The sequence below is a fragment of the Sinocyclocheilus grahami genome, unplaced genomic scaffold (assembly GCF_001515645.1).
Source record: "Sinocyclocheilus grahami isolate Dianchi unplaced genomic scaffold, SAMN03320097.WGS_v1.1 scaffold754.1, whole genome shotgun sequence".
In the NCBI taxonomy this organism is placed as follows: domain Eukaryota; kingdom Metazoa; phylum Chordata; class Actinopteri; order Cypriniformes; family Cyprinidae; genus Sinocyclocheilus; species Sinocyclocheilus grahami.
Genome location: NW_015505933.1, coordinates 176468 through 204429, shown reverse-complemented (window position 1 = coordinate 204429; position 27962 = coordinate 176468). Strand labels below are relative to the sequence as shown.

At 35.6% G+C, this 27962-nt stretch overlaps 2 protein-coding genes and 1 pseudogene across 4 annotated transcripts in view; all 3 read right to left on the bottom strand.

The window, feature by feature from the left end:
* Positions 1 to 5682: 5682 nt before the first annotated feature.
* gpr132b (G protein-coupled receptor 132b) lies at positions 5683 to 10822 on the bottom strand. Of its 3 annotated transcripts, none has more exons than XM_016245376.1 (2): positions 10797 to 10822; positions 5683 to 6866 (listed from the first exon to the last, which is right to left on the bottom strand). In XM_016245376.1, exon 2 carries the CDS (start codon positions 6861 to 6863, stop codon positions 5775 to 5777), a length of 1089 nt encoding a protein of 362 aa, XP_016100862.1. In that variant the 5' UTR covers positions 6864 to 6866; positions 10797 to 10822; the 3' UTR covers positions 5683 to 5774. The 3 variants fall into 3 exon arrangements, with proteins under 3 accessions (XP_016100862.1, XP_016100860.1, XP_016100861.1); XM_016245374.1 differs by lacking the exon at positions 10797 to 10822 and adding an exon at positions 9213 to 9261; XM_016245375.1 differs by lacking the exon at positions 10797 to 10822 and adding an exon at positions 7453 to 7485.
* Positions 10823 to 14000: 3178 nt separating this feature from the next.
* Positions 14001 to 22969, bottom strand: LOC107561041 (spermatogenesis-defective protein 39 homolog; annotated as a pseudogene).
* Positions 22970 to 23883: 914 nt separating this feature from the next.
* Positions 23884 to 27962, bottom strand: part of cdc42bpb (CDC42 binding protein kinase beta (DMPK-like)) — a 97927-nt gene continuing 93848 nt past the window's right edge. Inside the window, exons 36-38 of the mRNA XM_016245370.1 lie at positions 26729 to 26837; positions 26574 to 26644; positions 23884 to 25480 (exon numbers count right to left, since the gene is read on the bottom strand). Of these exons, the coding sequence (XP_016100856.1) occupies positions 25352 to 25480; positions 26574 to 26644; positions 26729 to 26837 (309 nt within the window). The 3' untranslated portion in view covers positions 23884 to 25351. The remainder of the gene's footprint in view (positions 25481 to 26573; positions 26645 to 26728; positions 26838 to 27962) is intronic.

The following is a 27962-nucleotide window of genomic DNA, read 5'->3' as shown; positions in this document are numbered from 1 at the left end:
CCAGGGTGAAAGCTTCCTCTTCCTGCTGATATCCAACATCATCTCCTTTGTTTTTGTTTTCACATTGAATCACTAATAATTCCTCTGCGCTCTCCTTTCTCTCACACGTCTCACATATCCAACAATCACATATTCATCATCTGAGATAGTAAATGACTATCCAGTGTTGTATTTAAAATCTGTTGAATAAAATGAGTAAACAGGAAGGGAGCCAGGATGGCCCTCGTCTAGAGGATGGGATCCAAATAACTGCTCACATGATCTGAAAAGGTCAGGCAGTCAAACAAGTGAGAAAATGTTGGTAAATGTTTATGTTGGTAAATGGCTTAAGTGTCAGGATTTGCCTAATCAAATTCAGTTTTTTAATAAGTGATAAATTAGACAGTGGAGAAACATTACATACACGACTGCAAGGTGAAAGTGGGAAAATACTCCCCCCTATTGGCTGAGTATGTGACACTATAAGACAAGTTTCGTTTGTTTTTAAAGGTCACATATTATACACCTTTCTAGAGTTTTATTTTAGGTTTTGATGTCCTTAAGAATATATGTTTGAGGTATAGGTACCATCTAAATATATTTTTACAGCTCCTTTCTCAGGAGCTCTGCTTTGAACAGGTGGAGTTTGGCCTGTCTAATTAATATTCATGAACCTCTCTTCTGATTGGCCTGTTGTTTTCTGAGTGACGCATGGCCAGACCAACCACAGGTAACTAGGGTCATGTATGCTGTAGCCTGCTATGGCAAATAGAAAAATAGAAACACCTGTAATGATGGCCACTGCTGAGGGAAATGTTTTCCGGTGTTGTGCCGAATTCTGCACCCCTGCCAGATTATGCACCCCCTCATTGAAGTCGCTACCTGATTGCCTAATCCCAACCCCTCCCCTAATCCTAACCCCTCCCCCACACCTACTCCTAAACCTACCAATACTAGGGGATGCATAATCTGGCAGGGTGCAAATTTCAGCACTACACCGGCCTTACATGTTTGAGCCGAACTCAGAGAGAAGGGTGTTCCTGCACAACCGGAGGCTGCAGTTTCAGGACCGCAGTTCTAGGACCCTGGTGGTTTAGTTTGTAGTAATGTTTGTACATTGTTGTTAAAGATATTGAATCTCAGGAAAAAAATTTTTTATTTCAATTGTGATTTTTGATTTATAAATGCATCAGATGTTAATTACAAAGTGTGTAATTAACCTGCTTTGAGTTTTGACGTCACCTTTTTACGGAAGTCACAACGCTCATGAAAAGGCACAGCTACTTTATGCAGGCTGTGTGCATTTGTCTGTGGATTGACTGTTTTGAAACTTATATGGTAGTTACATAGCCCTTAGACCTCAGTTATCATGGAAAAAGACAGGAAATTTCAGTTTTGACAATATGGGACCTTTAAGTGGACTTTTTTCATCTTTTCTTTTAAATGATGTTGTCAAATACTGTAACAGTATTGGGCATTAGTTATAATACTAATATACATCTGTACTGGCACTCTAGTACTTGTTTTATTGCATTCTATTGTGTAAAGTATACTATGTGATGTCACACAATACAATATGATTGGCCAATTTGAATATGATTTAAGGTAATATAAAATATTGTAGTATTATCACAAACAGAGAGTATACAGGCTTCTGCGTTTCAAGAGGGAACGCATTCAAATCAATGAAAAAGCTTTTATACAATTTCGCATGACCAGTAGAGAGAGCCGCGAGAATATTGTGTAGAAACACGAACCCAAAAAGTATTTTAGTAGGCCTATAAAATACATATTATTTTATATACTACTATTTTGTCAAGCTTCTGTTTAAATTCAGGACCGCAGTTCTAGGACCCTGGTGGTTTAGTTTGTAGTAATGTTTGTACATTGTTGTTAAAGATATTGAATCTCAGGAAAAAAATTTTTTATTTCAATTGTGATTTTTGATTTATAAATGCATCAGATGTTAATTACAAAGTGTGTAATTAACCTGCTTTGAGTTTTGACGTCACCTTTTTACGGAAGTCACAACGCTCATGAAAAGGCACAGCTACTTTATGCAGGCTGTGTGCATTTGTCTGTGGATTGACTGTTTTGAAACTTATATGGTAGTTACATAGCCCTTAGACCTCAGTTATCATGGAAAAAGACAGGAAATTTCAGTTTTGACAATATGGGACCTTTAAGTGGACTTTTTTTCATCTTTTCTTTTAAATGATGTTGTCAAATACTGTAACAGTATTGGGCATTAGTTATAATACTAATATACATCTGTACTGGCACTCTAGTACTTGTTTTATTGCATTCTATTGTGTAAAGTATACTATGTGATGTCACACAATACAATATGATTGGCCAATTTGAATATGATTTAAGGTAATATAAAATATTGTAGTATTATCACAAACAGAGAGTATACAGGCTTCTGCGTTTCAAGAGGGAACGCATTCAAATCAATGAAAAAGCTTTTATACAATTTTGCATGTTCACATAATGACCAGTAGATAGAGCCGCGAGAATATTGTGTAGAAACACGAACCCAAAAAGTCTTTTAGTAGGCCTATACAATACATATTATTTTATATACTACTATTTTGTCAAGCTTCTGTTTAAATACTTCAGTGGCAAAGTTAAATCAACAGTTTAGCTTTATCTCTCACACAAGCCTCAGGGTGAGGCCCTTGTCATCACTTGAGATTGAAATTTAAGATGTTCCTGCAGTCGGCTGTTTCCCATTATGATGACCCTCCCATAAAGACGTACCTGTTTCATGATATGTTCTTTCATTCCAAAATAGGCCTACATGTTAAAGCTATTTTGCAATTTCCTGTACTAAAAAGAAACATCATAAACTGCAGAAATAAAGTAGATTAGGCTGTACGCCACTGATTTGGCAGCTCTTAACTTGAAATAGTAGGTGATATATTTTACATGAGATGTTCATGGCACTAAAATGTTAAAGTTTTAAAAGATGAATTCCTAGATGGAGAAAGGCAGGAAGGTCTGAGTGCCTGAGTACAGGATGTTTTCTGAGGAGCCTTACTTCCTTAATGCATTAATAATTCACATTTCATGAAACATATTAAGAGGGATACAAAAGAAAGCAAGAGACAGAGAATTAGAGTGAACAGAACAAAAGGAAATAGCTTTGAAGAAAAACATTCAATCGCTTGGGATTTGTTGTAGATTTGAAGAGAACTAGTCTAGACTCTAGATCAATGTAACGTCTCAGTCTTAGGCCAAACAAAGTAAATAATTCACTGCCATTTTTATTGTTCATCATCTATGGATAAAGAATGGTCTTACTCTGTGAATTAGTGTAAACCACATTTCACAGAAACAAGATATTGTTTCACAATCTCACACATTCTTTGTGAAATATATAGTGTTGTAGATTATGAGTGACGTGCCCTGGCCGCAAAACTGAGGCAATGCAGTTGCTATTTACACATACAGTTAGTCAGTCACACTCTTAAAAATAAAATGGAACCTTTTCATTCCACAAAAGGGTTCTTAGATTATTAAAATGTTCTTCACACTAAGAAAAAATGGTTCTTTTAAGAACTGTTCACTGAAAGGTTCTTTGGGGAACCAAAACTGGTTCTTCTATTGGCCTCGCTGTGAAACCCCCCTTTTGGAACCTTTATGTTTAAGAGTGCAGTCAGTCTCAGCCAAATGCTCAGCGCATCACAACAGGGGCGGACACCAATGGGATGATTGTTTGCTATTGGCCGAGGACAGCTGCTGGCTGCTTAATTATTCATTGAGGGAAGCGCCAATTATGAACCTATCTTGGTAACTGAGTAAATTATTCATGATGTTTACAGTGGAAGGAGAGGGCAGACATACCAGATGACCATGAGTTTGCATTATTAAATTAGTTTTTGCATTAAAGACACCAAGAATGTCGTATGCCTTTTTTACTCAAAAGTGTGAAGGAAGAAGGATGCTGAACTGCTGCACTGGCTTAACATGCAGTCAGAAATAGATTTACAGTATTCAGCATTTTTCTTTTTTTTTCTTTATACACATCTCTCATACTTAAAAGAGCACACAAATTGGTCAACACATCAGAGATAGTTTTCAGCGACCCAAATTTTAATCATCAGACCTCAGAAACCAGTAGTTTTCCATATTTAATGCTGAAATGACAGATGATCACTTATTAAATATTTCACTGTGCATACATTTTTCAATAACAGTTTTTTCAGTATCTGTTGAAATATTTTATTTACTAATTTTAGTACCATACTCTTAAAACCATAATTAGTCCATGCCAAGGTCACAGGAAAAATTTTGTGCTTCTCTTGTAATCTCGCTTGGGTTTAGTTACAGTTTCTCAAAAGAGTAGCATCATGTGCAAATTATCAATAATGGGAACTTTATGAGAAAAGCTTGACTGCAATTTATTATGGTCTAAGTTTACAAATGAAATCTGGGAAAATAAGACAAATGGGAAAATCAAGCAAAATAAGAGTGTTACACCTAAAAAAGCCATTTAAATTAATTAAAATAGCATTACAACAAAAATAATCATAATGCAAAACACATCCATTATAAAATCTTATAAAAACACACACACAAAAAATAATTTAAGGAAATATGTTTGTACATAAAAAACTTGCCAAAGAACACTGTCATCACTAAACAGCATGCACTGACATTCAATTTTCAAAACAAAACTCTGAATCTGTATTTCAGTAAATTATGTGAGAACATAAAAATGTGATGCTGTATGTCGTTTGAAACAGTCGGTCTCAGACTTTAGCCAACACACCATTTGAAGCTTTATTGCACACAAAAGGCAATCACTTGCCACACTCACAGAGAAAAAAAAAACCATACAAAAATATTGTACCTTCAGGAGTACAGCGGTTTGTCACTGAGGCAGTACCTTAAATGGGACACCTTTGCAATATAGTACCACAATTGTACATATTCCTATATTAAGGGTGCATGTTACTACTCTAAGGTACTGCACAATTAAGGGGCTTCTTTACCCCTGAAGGGTGCATATTAGCACCTTAGTATGCAAAGGTGTCCTTTTGAGGGTTCTGTCCCAGTGACAAGCCATTGTACCCCTAAAAAAGTACACATTTTGCACATTTTTTTCTGACAGTGCGAAACAGCAAGCTCTAATCTGATTGGCTGGCTTGATACACCGTATGTGATTGCAGCTCCACATTTTCACCAGTCCACTTTGTAAATCATGTTACAAAGTACTGAGCTGCTACAATAAATTGGTCACTGGATTTACCATAATTTGCCCAGTTTGTAGCACCAAGTCTGTGATCAGTTTTGAGGCACTTAGTAGCAAGTAAATAGACTGTTATCCCACATTATGTCTGAAATTCTGGGCAGTAAATTCTGAAATACACAATCTCTGCTAATATTTTGTTTTGTGAACTTCTTTCATGCACCGTATCAGTTATTTTGGTATGATTGATTTTAGGTAAAGACCATGCAAAAACAAAACGTGAAGTGAATCACTTTAAAAGTGGGTCAGATTGCCTCTTCCTGTCTGCTGAGTTTGTGCTTATCAACACAATCTGGAGAACATGCTCTAGATAGGAGTCCAAGATATTCAGAAGCTGCAGCTCAGACTGGGTGTTATAGAAACATTCTGTGACGGAAGTGGATTAGGAGGTGTGAAAAGACCACAATAATAACAGGAAATTCACCTTTTTTTTCTTTTTTCTTTGTAAGATCTGTCCAACTTCAAGTTGTTGTTGTATTGATCATTCAATATAAGCAAACAACTTTATAAGCAAAAAATGTCCAATGCATCTAAAATTTTAGCATGCAGTGGGACAAGTTGTCCTCATTTGACCGCCCTTTGTTGGGACGGGGTCTGAATTGCTTTTGGAGCTGTGCATGTTGTGCTGGCTGCTGTGCGTCGAGCACTGACTCAAGCTGACTTTGTTACACAGCGACGCCATGCTTCTTCTGATCTCCTGACGGATATTGTTGCTGGAGAGCACGTAGAGAATGGGGTTGAAGGCGCTGTTGAATGTCGACAATCCTAAGGAGATTTTGTAGGGCGTGTAGATGTGCTGTTCAAAGTGACAATCCTTTTGCAGTTTGGGGAAGTGGAAGGTGATGGCGCGCAGCAGCAAGATAATGTGGTACGGAGCGAAACAGATCAAAAACAACGCCACCACAGCCACAGCCAGGTAGCGCACCTTCTCTTTCTGATGAGGCTGGAGGCTCGTACTGGCCTGAACGTTGGCAAGAATGGCTCTATTGGTGAAGATCAGGATGGCAAGGGGGATAAAAAAGCCGATGCAAACGCGAGCGTAGCTGAATCCCGTAACTATTGCTGAGCTCTGGCTGGGCTCAAAGCAACGGCGTTTTCCTTCGGCAGCATTGCCTTCAGACATGATGAAGACAGGCGTGTGACCCAAGCCCACAACCATGTAGATCGAGAACGCCACAAGAGCTGCGATGCGTTTCTGGCGAAGGCCCCGAGACTCGATAGCGTAGACCACCGCCACATAGCGGTCGATGGACACGCAGCACAGCAGGAAGATGCTGATGTACATGTTGTTGAAGAATACAAAGCCAGTCACTTTGCAGGCCAAGGAGCTCCAGGGCCACACGTGGTTTTGATTGATGTACACCGTCCACAAAGGCAGCGTGAAGAGGTAGGTGAGGTCGCACACAGACAGGCTGAGCAGGTAGATGCCGAGGACGTTCTTACGACACACCTGGTGGAGGGTGAGGTAGACCGTGACCAGGTTGGCTGGCAGGCCGATGATAAAAACCACAATGTAGAGCACCATCAGAGGAACGCGGTCATCTTCATAGGATATTTCACAGGTCACATTCTTACTCTCGTTCATGGTCATCAAGATGCCCGGTGCCACAGTGAATGCATGTATCATTATCTTGGGGGGGGCAAAGAGAAAAATGAGAATGGGGGATGAAACACAATTGTGACATTGGAAGAAGAAATTTTTTTTTAATAATTTCTTCCCTAATTTTAGTTTAATCGTGGCCACCTTGTACTATTTTGTTCCCTCATTTTTTTAAAATAGCATGCCACATTGTAGTAGGTCATTCTCTTAATTGTAATTGAGTATAGGTAGTTAAAACTGTAGAAAATGTACACATTTCAAAATAAAAAAAAAAAAAATTAAAATGAAAGAAAAGTTTCACAAATAAAAATGGCAAAGACCTTAAATAAAAAAAATTAAAATGAAAGAAAAGTTTCAAAAAAAAAAAAAAATTTAAAATGAAAGAAAAGTTTCAAAAAAAAAAAAAAATTTAAAATGAAAGAAAAGTTTCACAAATAAAAATGGCAAAGACCTTAAATAAAAAAATTTTTAATTAAAATAACAGACACAAAAAGGTAAATGCCCGTTTCTACACACTAAATGAGAGAAAATATAATATGTTTTGAATTTTTTATACATTGGGCATGTCTAATAAAATAAAAAAATGAGTTCCAGAGATATTAATGTTAAAGCTCACTTTGTTCCACTTTTCCCATTACTTTATATACTGTATATTTCACATGTGGTATTTGCCAAAAAGGTGGTATCTGTCAAAGATCAGAATCTAAATTAATATCCACATTCAAAGCCATTTTTTCTGCAATGATTCTCTGGGTTTTGCACCTAAAATCTGTATTTCACATTTGCTTTGATTCAAAAATCATTTTGAGGCATCCAACATACAATTTGGTACAGATAAAAGTAGTTTCCCTTTGACCTGATTACTGATAAGCAGCAAAAGGCTAAAACTTTCCCATCTAACTACATGACACAGTATGTAGAGTTTCAGTGTTCCTGCCATGTCTCATCCACAGTAAAACATCCCCATTCCCCTTCATCTCCACACAGCACATTGTACCACTCCCTACGTTTGCCCCAACTAGACAAGACAGCCACTGAAATATTCATAGAGACCCCATCATCCACGGGGAGAGGGGAAAAACATGTGCATCAGAATGGAAACACACTAGTGGAAACCACATTTGTTGCTAAATGAATTATATGAATCATAGCATAACGGTCTAGCTGTAGACATTTCAGAACCTTAAAATGAGTTGTTAATGAGACCAAAATATAATAGGCAGTAATTGAGCAAGATGTTTTTAAAGTTTAGAGAGTAATAACAGTTAAACCACCCATAGGTTATGCAAACAACAGACTAGCTGACTAAGAGTCACTCCCTTTTTATTTGGTACTCGTTTCTCGCTATTCACACTGGGAAAAAGTCCTGACCTTGCACATGAACTCTACAGAGCATTGGCCAAGTAAATAGTGCAAGTCCTCAATTTGACCTAATGACACTAACAAGAGCAGTTGGACTGGCAATAATGGCATTGATGGAAAGAATACAAACAGCACTAGTCTTCAGTGTTCTGTGACCTCCTTACAGTCATTAAATCACTGTACGGGTGTTAAGACAGACACTGTGACTTTTGGATCAGATGAAACCTTTTATTTTCTCGTCCCATATCATTAGTGTCAAGACACTGGCCATGCTCAGTCAAGTGTATAAGACCTTTATTTTCAGACGCTCCTGGCAGATTTGGGGAAACAAGTTCAAACATGATGCTCTACAGCAAGAAGATGCCAGACATACCTATATTTATTATCTGAAATGTATTTTATTTATTATTAACGCATTTCAAATGTATCAGAACAGAAACAATTATATATGCTTTAGTCTAAATTAAACTGACATCTTCATTAAATATTCATGACTCCTTTATTTACTGCAGACACCGAAATCAAACCATACCAAACCTCTCAAGTAAAAATTATGATTTAAAAAAAAAATTGTATTTGTTAAATATGACATTTAACACTTCAGATCTGTTTTTAAAACCTCTTAAGGCTCCTTGAAGATCGGGTTAAGGTCAAGTCCGCAGAGAAGAAATCAACTGATATTTTAATTTCAACTATCAGCCAACTTTCGAACTAACGATCTGCTAAGGATTATTAATGTAGTAATCTTACTTATTAATAAAGTTATAATTGTAAGCTACATTGAGTGTTTCAGAGAAAATCGTTTTTTTTCCAGGTTAAAATGGAACATCCCTGCTTCAGATAATTAAAACACATGGCCAGTAAGGTCACATAGTAGGGTACATGTGAAAACACATATCCTGTTTTCAAATTGTCCTGCACATAAAAACAAAAAAACACTGGTGCTTCTCAATATGTAAAAACAAATATGACATTTTCTATAAAATGTAACGTATAAAACCGCGTGGCTCTTACCTCTAAATGGTGTTAAGAATGTGTCCACTCTTCTTCCATATAACCATTGAAATGACAGTGGAGCAGCGCGCGCACGCACGCACGCACGCACGCACATCTCTACAGCACACACGATCACGTGATCATCACACGTCTGCTTTCTCTGGCAGCAGCTTTAAAAAAAGAGCAGCATCCGAAAACTCTAAAATGCTTCCAAGGCAGGAAGGCATCAAGTCACGTCCGAATTAGGGATGGGAAGATTCCCCGATTCGCTCGGTGCATCGGCATAACAAGTTAACGATGCGATGCATCGGTTTAAAAAGTGTGCATCGGCTACAAGTTGGCATTTATATCGCGATGCATCGTTTCTAACATATTTGCGTCGGTAAAATCCGATTTATTAATATATAATTACTAGTGGATGCGCTATACTTTTATTGTTTAGAAAGTGACCAATAATTTATATGTAGCTTGATTATATATGCTTCTTATAGCAGTTTAGAAGTCATTTTCTATTATTTATTTTCATTTTAATTCAGTGATTTTAACTTTTAATTTAGATATTTTAATGCTTTAAAGAGCTATTTTAGATTGTAATGTTCTAATGTTCTGCAAAGGTACAGCTGTCAGAAAACCAGAGAGAGCCTGTCTGCTTGGCTAGAAACTAAAAAAAAGAAAGAAAAGAAAGTCAAATAATAGTGTTCCTATTAGTCAGTGTTAGAGGAACTCAGCTTAGTCTGACAGTTAACCTGCTTTAGACCAGGGGCCAGTTGCATAAACATAGCCACCATGTTAAGACTGTGCCTTAACAACTGGTTACTAGCCAAGAGGTAATCAGACTTACTTTCTGGATTCAAATTAGACCAGTCTATCTTTTTATAACTGACTTTAAAAAGTTATGACCAGTCTTAAAGAAATAAAATTGGATGACTAACTTTTTAAGGCAAGAAGATGCCAGACATACCTATATTTATTATCTGAAATGTATTTTATTTATTATTAACGCATTTCAAATGTATCAGAACAGAAACAATTATATATGCTTTAGTCTAAATTAAACTGACATCTTCATTAAATATTCATGACTCCTTTATTTACTGCAGACACCGAAATCAAACCATACCAAACCTCTCAAGTAAAAATTATGATTTAAAAAAAAAATTGTATTTGTTAAATATGACATTTAACACTTCAGATCTGTTTTTAAAACCTCTTAAGGCTCCTTGAAGATCGGGTTAAGGTCAAGTCCGCAGAGAAGAAATCAACTGATATTTTAATTTCAACTATCAGCCAACTTTCGAACTAACGATCTGCTAAGGATTATTAATGTAGTAATCTTACTTATTAATAAAGTTATAATTGTAAGCTACATTGAGTGTTTCAGAGAAAATCGTTTTTTTTCCAGGTTAAAATGGAACATCCCTGCTTCAGATAATTAAAACACATGGCCAGTAAGGTCACATAGTAGGGTACATGTGAAAACACATATCCTGTTTTCAAATTGTCCTGCACATAAAAACAAAAAAACACTGGTGCTTCTCAATATGTAAAAACAAATATGACATTTTCTATAAAATGTAACGTATAAAACCGCGTGGCTCTTACCTCTAAATGGTGTTAAGAATGTGTCCACTCTTCATCCATATAACCATTGAAATGACAGTGGAGCAGCGCGCGCACGCACGCACGCACGCACGCACATCTCTACAGCACACACGATCACGTGATCATCACACGTCTGCTTTCTCTGGCAGCAGCTTTAAAAAAAGAGCAGCATCCGAAAACTCTAAAATGCTTCCAAGGCAGGAAGGCATCAAGTCACGTCCGAATTAGGGATGGGAAGATTCCCCGATTCGCTCGGTGCATCGGCATAACAAGTTAACGATGCGATGCATCGGTTTAAAAAGTGTGCATCGGCTACAAGTTGGCATTTATATCGCGATGCATCGTTTCTAACATATTTGCGTCGGTAAAATCCGATTTATTAATATATAATTACTAGTGGATGCGCTATACTTTTATTGTTTAGAAAGTGACCAATAATTTATATGTAGCTTGATTATATATGCTTCTTATAGCAGTTTAGAAGTCATTTTCTATTATTTATTTTCATTTTAATTCAGTGATTTTAACTTTTAATTTAGATATTTTAATGCTTTAAAGAGCTATTTTAGATTGTAATGTTCTAATGTTCTGCAAAGGTACAGCTGTCAGAAAACCAGAGAGAGCCTGTCTGCTTGGCTAGAAACTAAAAAAAAGAAAGAAAAGAAAGTCAAATAATAGTGTTCCTATTAGTCAGTGTTAGAGGAACTCAGCTTAGTCTGACAGTTAACCTGCTTTAGACCAGGGGCCAGTTGCATAAACATAGCCACCATGTTAAGACTGTGCCTTAACAACTGGTTACTAGCCAAGAGGTAATCAGACTTACTTTCTGGATTCAAATTAGACCAGTCTATCTTTTTATAACTGACTTTAAAAAGTTATGACCAGTCTTAAAGAAATAAAATTGGATGACTAACTTTTTAAGACTAGTCTAAGCGGTTTATGCAACCGGCCCCAGGTTAGTTTCCCAGCAGACGTTGCCACAGTGACTGAAGTTGATCTATGTTAAATTTACTACAAACCAGTATGTTCATAATTAAGATAACACATTAAAATAATATAAGACACACCAACTTTCAATATCAAGCAGCAAAACAATCATATTTTGTTCAGCTAAAAATAGCTGGACGGAGTGGACGCAGATGAGACCGGAAGCTAGACCCATAGAATTTACAAATGGCGCTTCCATTTTCACAACAAGAAGACAGGGGGGCGCTTATTTTAGCACCATCGGTGCTTTGTGGGTTTGTGTATGTGAGCGAATCGAACACACATGATGCTCAAAAGATACATATCATTAGGATCTTGGAAAAACTTGAAAAAAAAAACGATGTAAAAACTCTTAATCTTTAATAAAGTTTGACCACAGCATATTTCTGAAACTAATAATTTTAAAACAAGACGAAATTAAATAAAATACATTTTGATTAAAATAAATGAATAAAAAATGTAAATTAAAATAAAATACATTTTGTTGCAATAAATTGTGCTTGTTTCTGGACTGACAAGTCTAGGGCTGGATCTGGACCTACCCTGCGTTCCATTTGGAAGGGCTCATCCCTATGCCCTAATCCCTTCAAAGGGTTTACCCTCCGGAGTGAGAGCTTCGAAGGGTTGAAGGGTGTAGGGGACCAAACAACTGTTTCTTGAAGTGCCCTTCTGCATCATCAGCTTCTGCCCACACAGAGGCGTAGTCATCATGCAAACTGCGCAAAGGATCATGGGAGCCCGACGTGTCCATCAGTTGTACCCTTCGAAATCCTTCATTCCGAAGGGCCCTTTGAAGCAGCCAGTTTTGAGCACTTCAGTTTGGAACGACCCTTCAATATGGCGGCAATGATTGTTTTCACTCCGAAGTGCCCTTCGGAGGGCGATATATCTTGTTTGGAATGCACCGCTAGTCTTGGTGTTAGTAGACCTAGTATTGGTGTTTGTCTAAAATATACACTACCAATAAAAAGTTTGGGGTTTGTAATTTATTTAATTTTTTATTAATTTCTTTTGTGGAAGTGGGAGCCCGACGTGTCCATCAGTTGTACCCTTCGAAATCCTTCATTCCGAAGGGCCCTTTGAAGCAGCCAGTTTTGAGCACTTCAGTTTGGAACGACCCTTCAATATGGCGGCAATGATTGTTTTCACTCCGAAGTGCCCTTCGGAGGGCGATATATCTCGTTTGGAATGCACCGCTAGTCTTGGTGTTAGTAGACCTAGTATTGGTGTTTGTCTAAAATATACACTACCAATAAAAAGTTTGGGGTTTGTAATTTATTTCATTTTTTATTAATTTCTTTTGTGGAAGAAGTTTCTTTTGCTCAAACTATTTCATCAAAAAATACTGTGAAACATTACCATGTTAAAAAAATTGAATATATTTTAAAATGGCATTTTTTTCGTGTGTTGTAAACGGTGAATTTTCAGTGTCACACGATCTTTCAGAAATCATTCTAATATGCTGATTCGCTGCTCAGGATACATTTCTTGCCATTAGTAATGTTGAAAACAGTTGTGCTGCGTAAAGGGTTAGTTCACCCAAAAATGAAAATTCTGTCAATAATTACTCACCCTCGTGTTGTTCGAACGCGAGCGTGTGGCTCACGTCATGATACTGTCATGAACACGCGTCCACAAGTGACGCAGTAGAGACGAAAATGTGTAATAAAGTCGTTATTTTTGTTTTCTTTGCGCAAAAAAGTATTCTCGTAGCTTTGTAACTTTACAGTTGAACCACTGATGTCACACAGACTACTTTGTCGATCATCTTGGTACTTTTCTGAACCTTGAACGTGGTAGTTACCTTGCTGTCTATGGGAAGGTCAGAGCCCTCAGATTTCATCAAAAATATCTTAATATGTGTTCCGAAGATGAATGAAGGTCTTACGGGTTTGGAACAACACGAGGGTGAGTAATTAATGACAGAATTTTCATTTTTGGGTGAACTAACCCTTTAATACAGTGGGGCAAAAAAGTATTTACTCATTTTGTCTCTCATAGTTGAGGTACACCTCTGATGAAAATTACAGGCCTCTCATCTTTTTAAGTGGGAGAACTTGCACAATTGGTGGCTGACTAAATACTTTTTTCCCCCACTGTATGTCTGTGAAAACCATGATTATAATTTTTTTCAAGATTCTCTGACAAATCTTTTGTAACATTATAAATGTTAGATATTTACCAGAAAACCAGTACAGTAATATAAACAGTATTACTGTTATCAACAGTTCAGTATAATATTTTTTTAAATATAAAAAAAAGGAGAGGGTGAGGAATGTTCAGAAACTCATACACGGGCAAACAAACAGGTGTGAGGGGTGAAAGAGTATGTTGGTCACGTCAGCAACCACAGATAGCCTCCCTTCAGAAATGTTCACCTGTAGAGTTGGCAGAAGGACACTTGGCAGTTTAATCATACAGAACAGATACATTTGCAAAAGAATCACTCCGAATGACTCACTCCACTGGTTCGCAGTCGTGTTTGTTCAGGATTAACTCCATATTAAGCAGCTTCATAGTGTTTTTTTGGTGTAACATTGTCTATGAAAGAGCTCTGGCTCACATCTGCCCAACACTGACTCATGTCAGGATCCAATTGTCAGTTTTTCCATCTGATTTGCTGAAGTAACAACAACAACAACAAAAATGCACAAATTACTTCACGCAAGCCCAATATTGCATTGTTGCAATGCAATGAAGTGACCTGTAGAAGACACTGATAAATTACTGTAAGATGTTTCTCAAGATTTTTCCTTAAACCTACTCGTACTACACTGTGAATCAGAAAATGACTCAAGAGTGGAGGCTCACTTCCTCTTACCGCGTTATTGAGGAGTTCCTGGATCTTCCTGTATTCGGGCGAGTCTCGTTCCAGCTTCTCTTGGTACACAACAAGCTCCTGCCTGTCCTTCAGGTCTCTGTATGTCTGAATGAACAAAACAAACAAACACAGTGATGTACACTGAGAAAGACTGAGAAGCACTTTGAGGATGAACTCACATTGATGACGATGTCATGGCATTTATATTTCAGAGCCACGCTGAGCTTGAGCTCTGGGTCGTCGATGAGGTTCACATACTCCTGCAGCACCTGCAGATCACGGGAAAGCGCAGTGAAGTGCAGGCTGGGATGGGAAGTGAGCAGGTTTATTACAACATTGAAACTGACATACATTTACAGGGGCGCTGTTCTTCTGCAGGATGTCCACCACTCTGTGAAAGCCAATGGGAGATCTTTTCTTGGTGTATCCTAGCCAGTTTTTGGTGTTGAACAGACTATCCACATCAAACCAGGACTTCAACTTCGCTCTTGCGCCAAGAGCCGTGAGAATATACTGCTTTTCTGAAATCTGCCACAGCAAACATGAATGGTTTAGAAACTTTTTCCCATAGACTGTTATTACAGACTCGCACATATGCTATGTATACACTACTGGTCTAGACACACTTGAATGAATTTGTGTTTCTAATGACTGTAGAAACATCTAAAGGTGTCGGTGTTTGTAGACAGATATGAAAACTACACGATAAAAGTTATAATCAAGATGAATTTGAAGAATCCAAAATATATGATAGTCCTGATTTGTCTAAAGTTTTTGGTCACATGACAATTCCCACACTTCTATGTGTGTTATTTTATAGTTTTGATGATTTTACTATTGAAAAAAAGTAATAGTAAAGAATGAGTTAGTGTGTCTAGACTTTTCATGGTGCTGTAAGTTGGTAACTATTAAATACAAATGATTGTTTATTTTACCCGGAAAGTTTTTCTAATGTTCGAAGGGCTGCTAAAAGTTCCCTGTGGAATAAAAAATGATGACAATTATTGAAATACAGTTGCCCAAAACATATCTGGACATTTAAACAATACTTTAAAATGTGTAAATATCAAACCAGGTGACATTTATAGCACTTTTCAACTTTTCAAAAATCAAACAATGAAGCTGGTTAGGTTTCAGATTACAAATCAATAGGTATATTGTTATTTTTAAGTTTCTAAAAGCTCTCTGAAGCTGTGGGAAATAATATAAACAAGAAAAAGTATAAATGATTTACTAAATGAAAAAGATAAACTTACTATAATACAATAATTACAAATATTTATATAATTACAGTATACATTACGTTTCAAAAGTTTTTGAAAGAAATATTATTATTATTATTAATTCAGATGGGCTACCTGTTTTTTTTTTGTGTTACTTCTGTGATTGTTGGTACATTTGACCAGTTTGCAATATGAAAATAATTGAAAACAAAATGTGTTTTACTGAGAAAAAACATGATTTGGTTTTTAAAAAGCCTTTTTCCAAAAAAAAAAAAGGGGGGTCGTCTTATAATCAGGGTCGTCTTATATTCGGGCCAATACGGTACTGCTTTACAGTATTTTTTTTTTTATCCTTACCATGGTGAGACTTTTTTAAAACCAAAATCTTTCTGACCGCCAAACTTTAGAATTGTAGTGTATATTGTAATACCAAACCAATCTCACGGCAATTCATACATGTTTTATGAGGTGGCTAATTCGCACGGTTTGTGAACAAATCGTACATATTTTACGAGGTGGCAAATTCGTAGGAATTCGTATGAATGACCACCCCAACCCCGCCCCTAAACCTACCCCGTCACAGAAAACATAAAATTGTACAATTGAGGTTGTATGAGTTCGTACAAATTAACCACCCTGTAAAATATGTACGAACTGGTCATGAGATAACGTTGGTAATACTTGATGATATTCCATTTCTAGATTATATATGTGACCCTGGACCACAAAACCAGTCATAAGCAGTGTTGGGGGTAATATATTACAAGTAATGTGAGTTACGTAATCAGATTACTTTTTTCAAGTAACGCATTACTTTTTAATTTACAAGAGAATATCGGAGTTACTTTTTCAAATAAGTAACGCAAGTTACTTAAAAAAAAAAAATTATTGATTGAGAGCTCTCCTGTCCCCATGTTGAGAGAAATCAGAAGATGTTACTGTAGTTCAAAATAAATATGAATATGCATTAATTCATCTCACTCACACACAAATAAACACAGATTTAGTATTCCTCAAAACGAATAAAAACATTCCTTTATGCATTTAATCCCATTCTATTCACCAATGTCTTTGCTTCTGACCTTCGATGATCCAGTTCAACCCTACTAATAAGCACAAATTACTCTAGACAAACATTTGTGTGTCTTTTTTTATTGCTGAAGTGTGTTGAAATGTCTTCTTCTGCATTCTACTGTACAGACGTTAATTTACTTTCCCTTCAGTCTGAGGCTTATGAAAAGGCTTTTATATTTGCCAAAAATATAACTTTTTTATTTTAAAAACAACCAAGCAAGCCCTGTCCAGATTTAAAAAATAACGCAAAAGTAACGTAACGCATTACTTTCCATAAAAAGTAACTAAGTATCGCAATTAGTTACTTTTTTATGGAGTAACGCAATATTGTAATGCATTACTTTTAAAAGTAACTTTCCCCAACACTGGTCATAAGGGTCAATTTTTCAAAATCGTCTGAACACTGAATAAATAAGCTTTCCATTAATGTATGGATGTTAGGATCAGACAATATTTGGCCGAGATACAACTATTTGAATGTCTGGAATCTGAGGGTGTAAACGATTATTTGTCTCTCGAGGAGTGTATAGTGGTCTTGAACGTGAGTGGCATCGTCTTGAGAGAAAGGAAGGCTGAGAACAAACAGAGAGATGACATAGATCATTAAAGGTCAGCAGGAGATGATTCTGAACTCTACTGAATTCCACCGAAAGATCTTTACCCGAGGCAACTTTTGAGGAAGTCTCTTCTTCGGCCTTCATCCTTAATATTTAAGTGTTCTTTGTATTGCATCAACTGTTTAAAATAGAAAGGAAGCCAGTTTAATATATGTGTGGTCAAACAGAAACATTACTACAACTTACTGAAGAAAAACAATTGGTAATATTTTGCAATAAGGTTCCACCAGTTAACATTACATTTACACATTTAGCAGACGCTTTTATCCAAAGCGACTTACAAATGAGTCAAATGAGTAATTAGTTAATTACTTTAGTTAAAATGAAATAAAAACATACTTTTAAAGCATTTATTAATCTTTGTAAATGTTAATTTACTAATACATTATTGAAATCAAAAGCTGCATCTGCTAATATCACTTAATGTATCTGAGCTAACATGAATAGTTGTATTTTTATTAGCATTAACGAAGATGAATAAATACTATAGCAAACCTATTTATTGTAATGTGTTACCAAAAAATGTTACTACAATGTTCAACTTCCTCTCTTCCTTCACTTTTATTTAAGACAAATAATGTCAATGAGGCAAAAGCAGAAAAGTGTTCATTTTGTTAAGGCCGTTTTCTTCCTCTTTTCACTTCTTTCTGCTGACACTAACCCTCTATTATTTAATAAAAGTATGTACAGTTTCTTTTTTTCTACTTAAAGTGGAAGACTTAATAATATATATATATATATATATATATATATATATATACACACACATATTTTAATATTTTTTATTTAAATATTAAAAATCTAATTAATTAAAAAATCTAAATATTGAGAAAATCGCCTTTAAAGTTATCCAAAATGAAGTCCTAAGCAATGCATGAAAATGAAATTTTGATATATTTACAATAGGAAATTTACAAAATATCCTCATGGAACATGATCTTTACTTAATATCCTAATGATTTTTGGCATAAAAGAAAAATGGATAATTTTGACCCATACAATACATTTTTGGTTATTGATACCCGTGCTACTTAAGATTGGTTTTGTGGTCCAGGGTCACATATGACCTGGAGATGACATTGCAATAGAGGGTTAAATATATATGGTAATGTGTGTACAAGCTGTGAGTATAATGACAGTTGAGAGTGCAAGTGCAGTTAGTACCTACCGCCATATCTTCTGTCCTGCCAAGAGCCCTAAAATATAGTCAGGTGACCAATGTGATAAAGACAGTTATTCAAATAAAACACACAACAAGCCAACTCTTCAAATCAAATAAGCAATGCTAATATATGAAGAGATGCCAACCGCAGTCGCACAAAAACACTGTAGACAACTATTTTTAACATGTTTCTCACTAAGAGAGGAAGTTGTATATATAAACAGCAAACTTACTTCAGTAACTCAACCAAAAGCTTTTGTTCTCCCATTTCTTTTAAATAATGAACGTAATGACGCAAAGCCACATCTCTCGCCATTAACTCTCGAAAGAGGATTTCTGCAAAAAAAAAAAAAAGACTTTCTAGAAAATATTTAACTTATTTTGAAAAAAAAGAGAAAGAACTGGTGAGCAATGACAGATCACAATACATCTCACCTTTACTTAATGACTTGTTTAAATATATCAAGACCTGCAGTAGGAAAATGTAAAAGATCAGTTAATAAGCACAAGCTGTTCCTACTGATATAAATCATCATAAAGACATAGCAGTTCTTCCATATAGGGTATGTGAGAGATGTGCGGCTCACAGCAGTGATGAGGTTGCCATCATAAATAGCTACTGCTTCATCTAGCAGCAGAAGTTTGTCTTGCAGAGAGCGGAACTTTTCTAGGGAAAATTCCTGTAAAAGAATCATTTTAATTAGATGAGAAAAGCATATTTTCCCATTTACAGCCATTCAAAAGTAGCTATATAATCTGACGAAATCCTCATTGTAAGCAACATAAAAACATGTGACTAATATTTTGTTATATGACAGCAGATATTTTAATAATGGAAAGAAAGGGGCCTGCACCTACTGCTATTGAGAATTAAATAAATGGCTTTATTCTGCTATATCAGATCTCCTGACTTCACCTTTACACTGACTTTCTAATGTTGTATATCTAGCATTTATCAGTAAAAATACAGTACTTTCTATATAAAGCTCTTTGCTGCCCCCTACCCGTCTTTTCTGCATTCTCCTCACGGTTTCCTCAGGACTCAGGTCACTGACAAAATCCTATGGCATTTAGAAAACAAATTAAAACAAATTACTCAGTGGAAACTTTTGGCCAAACATACACTACCATTCAAAAGTCTGGGCTCAGTAAGTGTATTTTTCTGGGAGAAAATAATACTTTAATTCAGCAAGGATGCATTAAACTGATCAAAGTGAAAGTAAAGAATTGTAGAATGTTATATTTTCAAATAAATGTTGTTCTTTTGAACATTCTATACATCAAAGCATTCTGAAAAAAATAATAATAATTACACGGCACACTGTTTTTAACATTGATAATAAGAAATGTTCCAATCAAATCAGCATATTAGACTGATTTGAAGGATCATGTGACACTGAAGACTGGAGTAATGATGTTTAAAGGGGTCATATGATGTTGCTAAAAAGAACATTATGTTGTGTATTTGGTGTAATGCAATGTGTTTATGCGGTTTAAGGTTCAAAAAACATTATTTTCCACATACTGTACATTATTGTTTCTCCTCTATGCCCCACCTTTCTGAAACACGTCGATTTTTACAAAGCTCATCGGTCTGAAAAGCGAGGTGTGCTCTGATTGGGCAGCTATCCAGTGTGTTGTGATTGGCTGAATACCTCAAGCGTGTGACGGAAATGTTACGCCCCTTACCATACTGTGACGACATCTCCCGATCATGGATCAGCTCCAGGCATGACGAAGCGGATACAGTCCTCTTTTGGAAGGCCAAACAAAGAAGTTTCGCTTTCACAACGAAACACACAGCATCTCCACGACATGGCGGCGGCTACAACAATACTACAGCAAGAATAAAAGTAAAGCCTTCTTTCTTTGCGTGAACATTTGGGCGGTGTTATGCAAATCTTCCCACACAGTGACGAGGCGTTTTAGGAGGGTGTGGTTGACTCTTAACTTTTATAAAGAATATCTCTTTGGATTTGAGACTTAAGTCTTTGCAACTTTACAGATCTTCTTTATGCACCAAGAGCTTGTAACACTCCAAAGAGAAAGGAAAAATTGAAATCGCATCATATGACCCTTTTAAAATTCAGCTTTGTCATAGCAGGAATAAATCATATTTTTAAATATATTCAAATACAAAACAGTCATTTTAAATTGTAAAAATACTTCAAAATATTACTATTTTACTGTATTTTTGCTCAAATAAATGAAGCTTTGAAGAACAAAAACATTTACATTTAGTCATTTAGCAGACGCTTTTTTCCAAAGCGACTTACAAATGAGGACAATGGAAGTGATCAAAATCAACAAAAGAGCAATGATATGAGCAATGCTATGACAAGTCACAGTTAGCCTAACGCAGTACATGTAGCAAGGTTTTTTTGTTGTTGTTTAAATTATATAATAAATAAAAAGAAAACAGATGGAATAGAAAAAGAATAGAGCAAGCTAGTGTTAGAGGTAAATAAGTCTGCAGAAAGCATAAGTCTTCTGAAAACATTTTCAGTCGCGGGACATTTTACAAATCAAAGTAAGTGTACGAGTTTCACTAGCGCTCCACAGGCTGGTGTTCTCCGTCTTTCTTCAACATTAAAAATCTTAACCCCAAATGTTTGAACAGTGGTGTAAACAAACATATCCATATGTGTTACCTTTCCATCTGACTTGGGCTTTCTCAACTCAGGTGCGTATGTTCTAACAGATGTATCGCTAAAAGCTAGAAAAGAGTGAACAAACACACTTAATTCAAACAAATGAGAAATAGGCTTAAATCATTCTAAATGCTTCAATGACTTGAACTTACACTCGGAGAAGGACTGGAAAGGTTTACTCTTTGCTGAAGGAATATAAACAGAGTCAGATTGGTGAGTCTAAAATGATTGAACTAAAACGTACAAGAACTCTTCACTATAGATTACCTTTAAACAGGGAGCTCAGGGAGTATCCAGACCCCTGTTTGGACAGTGACGGAGTCCTGTCTATTTTGGGAAAGCTCTGCTCGCTGCCTGAGCGGATACTGGAGGCGGTTTCCTTCACCGACCAAGAGATGCCTACCCACAAACAAAAACTGATGAGCATCCAGATGAAAGACAGACAGTAAAGACAGTAAGAGTGTAGGGAAAGGACTGCATACTTCCCACAGATTCCCCACTCCAGCTGACTCTCTCAACGTCATCCTCATCCTCATCCTCCTCATCCACCAGGATGCTGTTCACGGTTCGCTTGGACTCTTTCAGCTGGGAAATAACAACACAATGTAGTCTAAATCAGAGCTTTTTAAACTGAGGGCCACACAGTGGTTCTAGAGAAAATGTGACGACAATGTGAGAGATATATATACAATAAATATTGTACAAAGGATATTGACTAAGAATAGGTCTCTAATCTTTCCTTTCTTACCATGTACATAATGTTTAAAATCAGGCCTATGTGTTGAATCTTTCTAAAGAGTTTCTCTTTGCCAATGTCTCCTTTAATTTAGCCAGTTTAATTCAATTCCTTTAATTTACTATTTTCAGTAAAGCTGCCACTTAAAAACATACAAAACAACTGACCTGATTTGAAAAAAAAAACGTTTCCCATGTTCTAATACAAATTATATGGTTAATTAAATATGAAAAGCAAAATTTTGCTTTGGATCCGTTCTAACAAAAAGCAAACTATTTAATTTCGCGAAGACGACGTTGTCTTCATAATATTTAACCGCATAATACGGTTTTAGGACTGAATGGACCATAAGGTGCAGTTATTCTCCACTGTCATACCGCTGAGGTAAACGGCCGTTGGACTGCATAGAGTTCAATAGAAACACAATGAACTTACCCGTGAAAACTCGTCGTCTTCATCGTCAAATGTGAACGCTTTAAATTTGGAGCTGTTCCAGTACTCATCATCCTCTGGTTTGGCCCGTGACATCTGAAAAACATACACAATGTAGACTCGAAGCAAGCGGTGGGCTGCAGGTGCCTTGATGTGATTCATCTGATCTGTCCCAGAAGCCCTCAGCTACAGCACACAGCCACTCCATGCAGGCGAGTCTGTATTGAGCAATATGCTGCGGTCATCTTAAACCGCCACTATGGCATTTGAGATTCGCTAAGATTGTCATTTGTAAGAAGTATCTATTTCATATGCATCGATATTATTTTGCTGCTTGGACCATGACAAAAATAAAGAGCAATATGATTTTATAACAGACTTACCTTGGAAATATTACAGTGAAAATCGACTCATGAAACGTCAGATTTCTTTCCTACTACTTCCTGTTTTAAACACGTCGCCAAAATAAAAGCCCTACAAACGCTGATTTTTCTTTCCTGCTGTGTTTTAGATACAAGTTATGTAGTATGTATTACAACTTAGTCAATAGCGAATTAGCTATATGATAATACAAAATTTAAAAACTAATGTAAAAACGCAACTTTTTGAACAAATATTGTCTTTTACATTACACACCTGATTTCAGGTATTGTTGCCTATTTTGTTGTCAGTAATTCATGCCAACTTTAAAATGAAATCGTTAAACTTGATTTTTAATTTAATATTTATATAATTTAAATATATAGTTCTGTACACGTTATTATGCTGCGCATCATTTCCCACTCTCTGCATCCGTCTCTATTATATTTTGTATATTCAAATCTAATCTTAATAAAGTATTGTATGTTGGTAATTAACTAGTGAAATACAGCGTCATCCCAAAGATTTCGTAATTGCAATTAAAGTCATACCAATGCATCAAACAGTCAAATAACATACTCCAATTCTTGACCAATTCTAAAGTGATATCGGTTAGAAAATAAACAGCCAGAAGCAGTGTTTTGCACCCATTAAGAGATAAAAATGTGTTACAAAAAAAAGGGTAATCAGTGACTCTTAATCATTCTCAAATGATTACTTACATTTAAAACAGAAACTTTCCAAAAATGTAATTGAACTTGGAGGTTTATGAAATTCTTAGAAACTGTTCAGACCACTTAAATCTAATAAATAATTCAAAACACCCAAACTGCCAAAAGGAAATACATTTTAAAAACACAGGTATTTACTCTTAAGTGTCAGTATTTTCAGTAGTTTTTCCCCATAAGAAGTGTACACAGTTAATATATGTATGTGTGTGTGTTAATTTTGACTCGAAATTCCAAACAATTCTTTCCATGTAGATACAAATGAGTAAGAGCAGCATTTTCCCAAAACGCACAAATTCAACAAAAAAAAGCACGACAGGTACTCTTTTATTGTTTGTTCAAATTTATGTGGCTAACAAGTCAATAATTACAAAGATTTCAACCTGTGATTCTTTTTTTCTTTTAAAGTAAAAGCAGTAGTGTTTTGAGGATACACTTCCATCTGATGAAGTGGACAAGTGAAGTATGGGGGAGAAAAAGGAGGTACAGGAAAAACCATTCACACAAAATCATATCCTTAGACTAAAAACGTGTGCAAGTGTCTTACAGTGTTTCAGAAGGGTGGGGGGAAAACAATACATTACCGTCAGCCTCGTCAAAACCACTGAAATGCTTTAGCGGACAGTTTATTACGGAAACGAAAGTTGGCACTGAAGGCACACTAGAGTGATAATGGATATGCCTGCGGATCTTAAGCATGTCAACAAACAAACTCATATCAGCGTCCTGATATCAAACATCATAAACCAGAATCAGAGCATGGCTATGGTGAGATAACCTTATCACATATATTTTTTTTTAACTTTCATTTTTAAATAGAGCACACAAAGCAGCAGTAGCAGCTTAAGAGGAACTACAGAAATCCTATGAATAGTAGCTGTGTGCCGGTCTCCTTTGTATTTTTATTAAAACACTTATCTATATGTAAAGTCTTCCTTTTTGTTGCTTTCTTTTTTGTGATAAGCTGAACTAGATATTTTTGTGGGAAACATCTAAGTTAAAACATGAATATTATAAAGGCTGGTTTAAATGCAGAACTTGAGAGAGAAAGAGAAATTACATAACAATAAAAGTGCCCTCTGGTTTGGCTTTAAACCCCCGAAGTCTCTATCACCGATTTATTGCTCATATGAGACGTTTTCACCGGTCCGTGACGAATCATGTTACTGGTCCAAGAATGTCACAGTTCTATATCGTCCTCAGTTTCTTTCATCCCGATACGCTTCTCTCTTCGGCCTCCTTGATGAGTGTTCCTGATAATATACATTTAAAAACAGCATAAGAAGTCTCTTTTCCCATCAATTCGGTACTTTGAAGGGAAGCTAAGAATCCAGAAGCAATTCTGACACAGCAGATGTAATGCATGTTCATTTACTAAAGTAAATAATAATTAAAAAAAAAAAACTTGCAGGAGCATGGCATGATATTCAGATTTAAAATAAAATGAAAATCCATCATACTGCTAATCTGACCCAGTTAGTGTAATACCATGACATTTCCATCAGGGGACAGGCTTTTATGGTTTTTTTTCTTTTCTTTTGGTGGCTTCGCCTGTGCCTGTCAGCACACACCCATCACGCTGCTCTTGTGGCAGTGTCTACCCAGCAGCAGGATTTGGGGTAAACCTTTGGCCCTTGTGGTGGATGAGCAGGGTAACTTTTTGTAAGAGTCTTGGCACTTCTTAGTGAGTCCTAGTAGAGCAGATGGATATGGAAGGGCATGTCTAGGGTGTGCGCTGGGTGAAAAAAAGGGAGCTGTCCGTTTTCAGCCGTCCAGGGATTGATCCAGGCTGTCCAGAGTGAGCTGACTGCGGTGGGGAGAGTTGGGGCTCGGGGGGCTGCTGGGGTTGGAGCTGTTGGAGGGGGTGGAATGTTTGGTTGAGTCAGAGTCGGGCTGCAAGGATAAAAAAATAAAAAAAGGATAAAGAAACAATTAACAGATCAGTTGCTTGTTGTCTAGATGGTTTTTAAAATTTTGCACAGTATACATGCATTTAGGCCGAAGTGAGTGTTTACAGCAGTATTATTATTGTTAACTAAAATGTTTTCTGCATCTAAAATAAAGCTGAAATAAAATGTAAATATTATCGAAAACTGAATTAAGTTCAAGTTGAAGTATTATGATTACTAAACAAAAATGGAATTAGAACAAGAAATGTATTAAATCTTTAAAATTGTTAAAGTATTAAGATTAAATCAATAGAAATAAAGATAAATAGTAAAGCTGAATATTGAGAAAAAAAAAAAAAAAAAAACAGAAAAGCACATAAAATTACTAAATTTCAAACTACAAGTTGAAGTATTAATATTACTAAAACTGAAATAAAAACATTTAAATTTAAATATTGGGGAGAAAAGCAATACATTTACTTTGTAAATAAAATTGTATAAATTAAAATGAATACTAAAAAAACACAAAGAAAAGCTAATTCAAAATATTAATACATACTATAATGTCATATGAATAAATGAAAGCTAAATAGAAAAATAAAAAACAATTAACACAAAGTTACCAACTCTTATACGAAACGTCAAATGAAAAAAGAAAGCAAATTCAAAATACTATAATAGTATATACATAATACTAAATTAAAAACAAATAACAGCTAAACAGGAGAAAAAAAAAACAAGAACATACAATTAATAAATCTTATATTAAAATTAAAACATAAATTGATATATATATATATATATAAATAATTGATAAATAATAATAAATTATATAATATACTATGAAATACTAAAAGAATACATTTATACAACAAAAATAACACTAGTTTACAGCTGTAGCAGGTTTTACTGTGAGAACTGGGGCAGTTATTACAGACCACAAAATCAGGACACAAGAAAATGGCCAAAAGCACCTCAAAGCTCCTTTAACCATCCATCATGTATCTCGAGAAGCTTTCAAAATGTGGGGCGAATGAAATAAAACCATATTTGACATCCCGGGGGAGGTCATTAAGGTAGATGATAGATGTTTTTACCTCTCTCTCAAAGTCTTGATCTTGATCAGAAATACTGCGAGATGACCCTGCTCCTCCAAAATCTCCTCCTCCTTTAAATAATGTATACATTTCAGGCATTTAGACAATTTTAGGTGTGTATCAGCTTGTCTGCGTGTATAAAGAGCGGCACCCACCTGAGGCAGTGCGGGTGATGTGGGTCTTACTCCTCTGTTGCCGTGAAATGCTGGACAGAGGCCGGGGCTTGTCTTTAGACAGGTCGTCCTGAGAAGAGGGCATCACACTCTGCAGCAGAGGAACAAGAAGTCAGGCACATACAGAGTACACCACAGTCATGCACTTGTGTAATAAGAGGCATGTACACACACCTTTTGACTTTCTTTTAAACTATTGTTAAAACAAACATTTGGTTTGGGTAATACGTTTCATGAACAAATAATTTATTTATTTGCTTGCTATAAACCCGAGAATACAACATTTAGTCTTTTTTCAAGGAATGTTTTGGATTAATTATATGTCAACCTCAATCAACAGCATTTTTTAGCATTATTTGGAATAGAGGTGTCACAATATACCGGTATTGACCATAATCGTGATGTTTAAAAAATGTAATATTGATATGTTAGGACTACATATGATAGTAGTATCGCGCAAATAACACAGCTAGTTGCCACTCCAACACACACACACGAAAAAAACAAAAAAGACAACGATGCAGTTTTTTTTAATTGTTAACCACAAGTATTTAAGTATTCACAAGTAGTCATTTATTAATTTAAATAAAGCTGGGATCAAATAAAAATAAATAATGTTTGAGTTGAAGTACTAAAATTACTACATAATTTTGACTGAAATATAAATTACTGAAATATAAATTAAAAGTAAATAAATATATTTAAAAAAAAAGGCAAACGCACAAAATTACTAAAATCTATAAGCTAAAATGAAAATAATCTTTTTTTTAGTGTGATTCATCAGTCACAAAATAAACAAAAAAGTTAGAAATTAATTTGATTAACTTTTCCCTCCAAAAATTTCAATAGATATAATAATATAGGTACTGTAAATTCTTTTAAACAAAAGAAATGTGTAGTGAAAATCTGATATTGTGACAGCCCTAATCTGGAAATAATTTCGCATTGAGCAATTGTATCACACTAGTCTCACGCTGAAGTATGAAGTTTCAGTTTAGTGGCAATCTGTTCAAAGTGGTGTATATTTTAATGTTTATTATCATGCCTCACTTTCATGGTAAGAGCCTTACTGTAACTGCTAGTTTACTACAACAGTGTTTTTCAAATTCAAATCACACACAAACATTAGTAAAACTGTTGATTTTACTTTTTTTTTTTTACTTTAAACATTGCATTTTTTAAATATGACTATATATTTTCAGATTTTAAAAGTTCA

Excerpts from the sequence above, each read along its gene's own strand:
- gpr132b (XM_016245376.1), bottom strand. The coding sequence starts at position 6,863 with ATGATACATGCATTCACTGTGGCACCGGGCATCTTGATGACCATGAAC.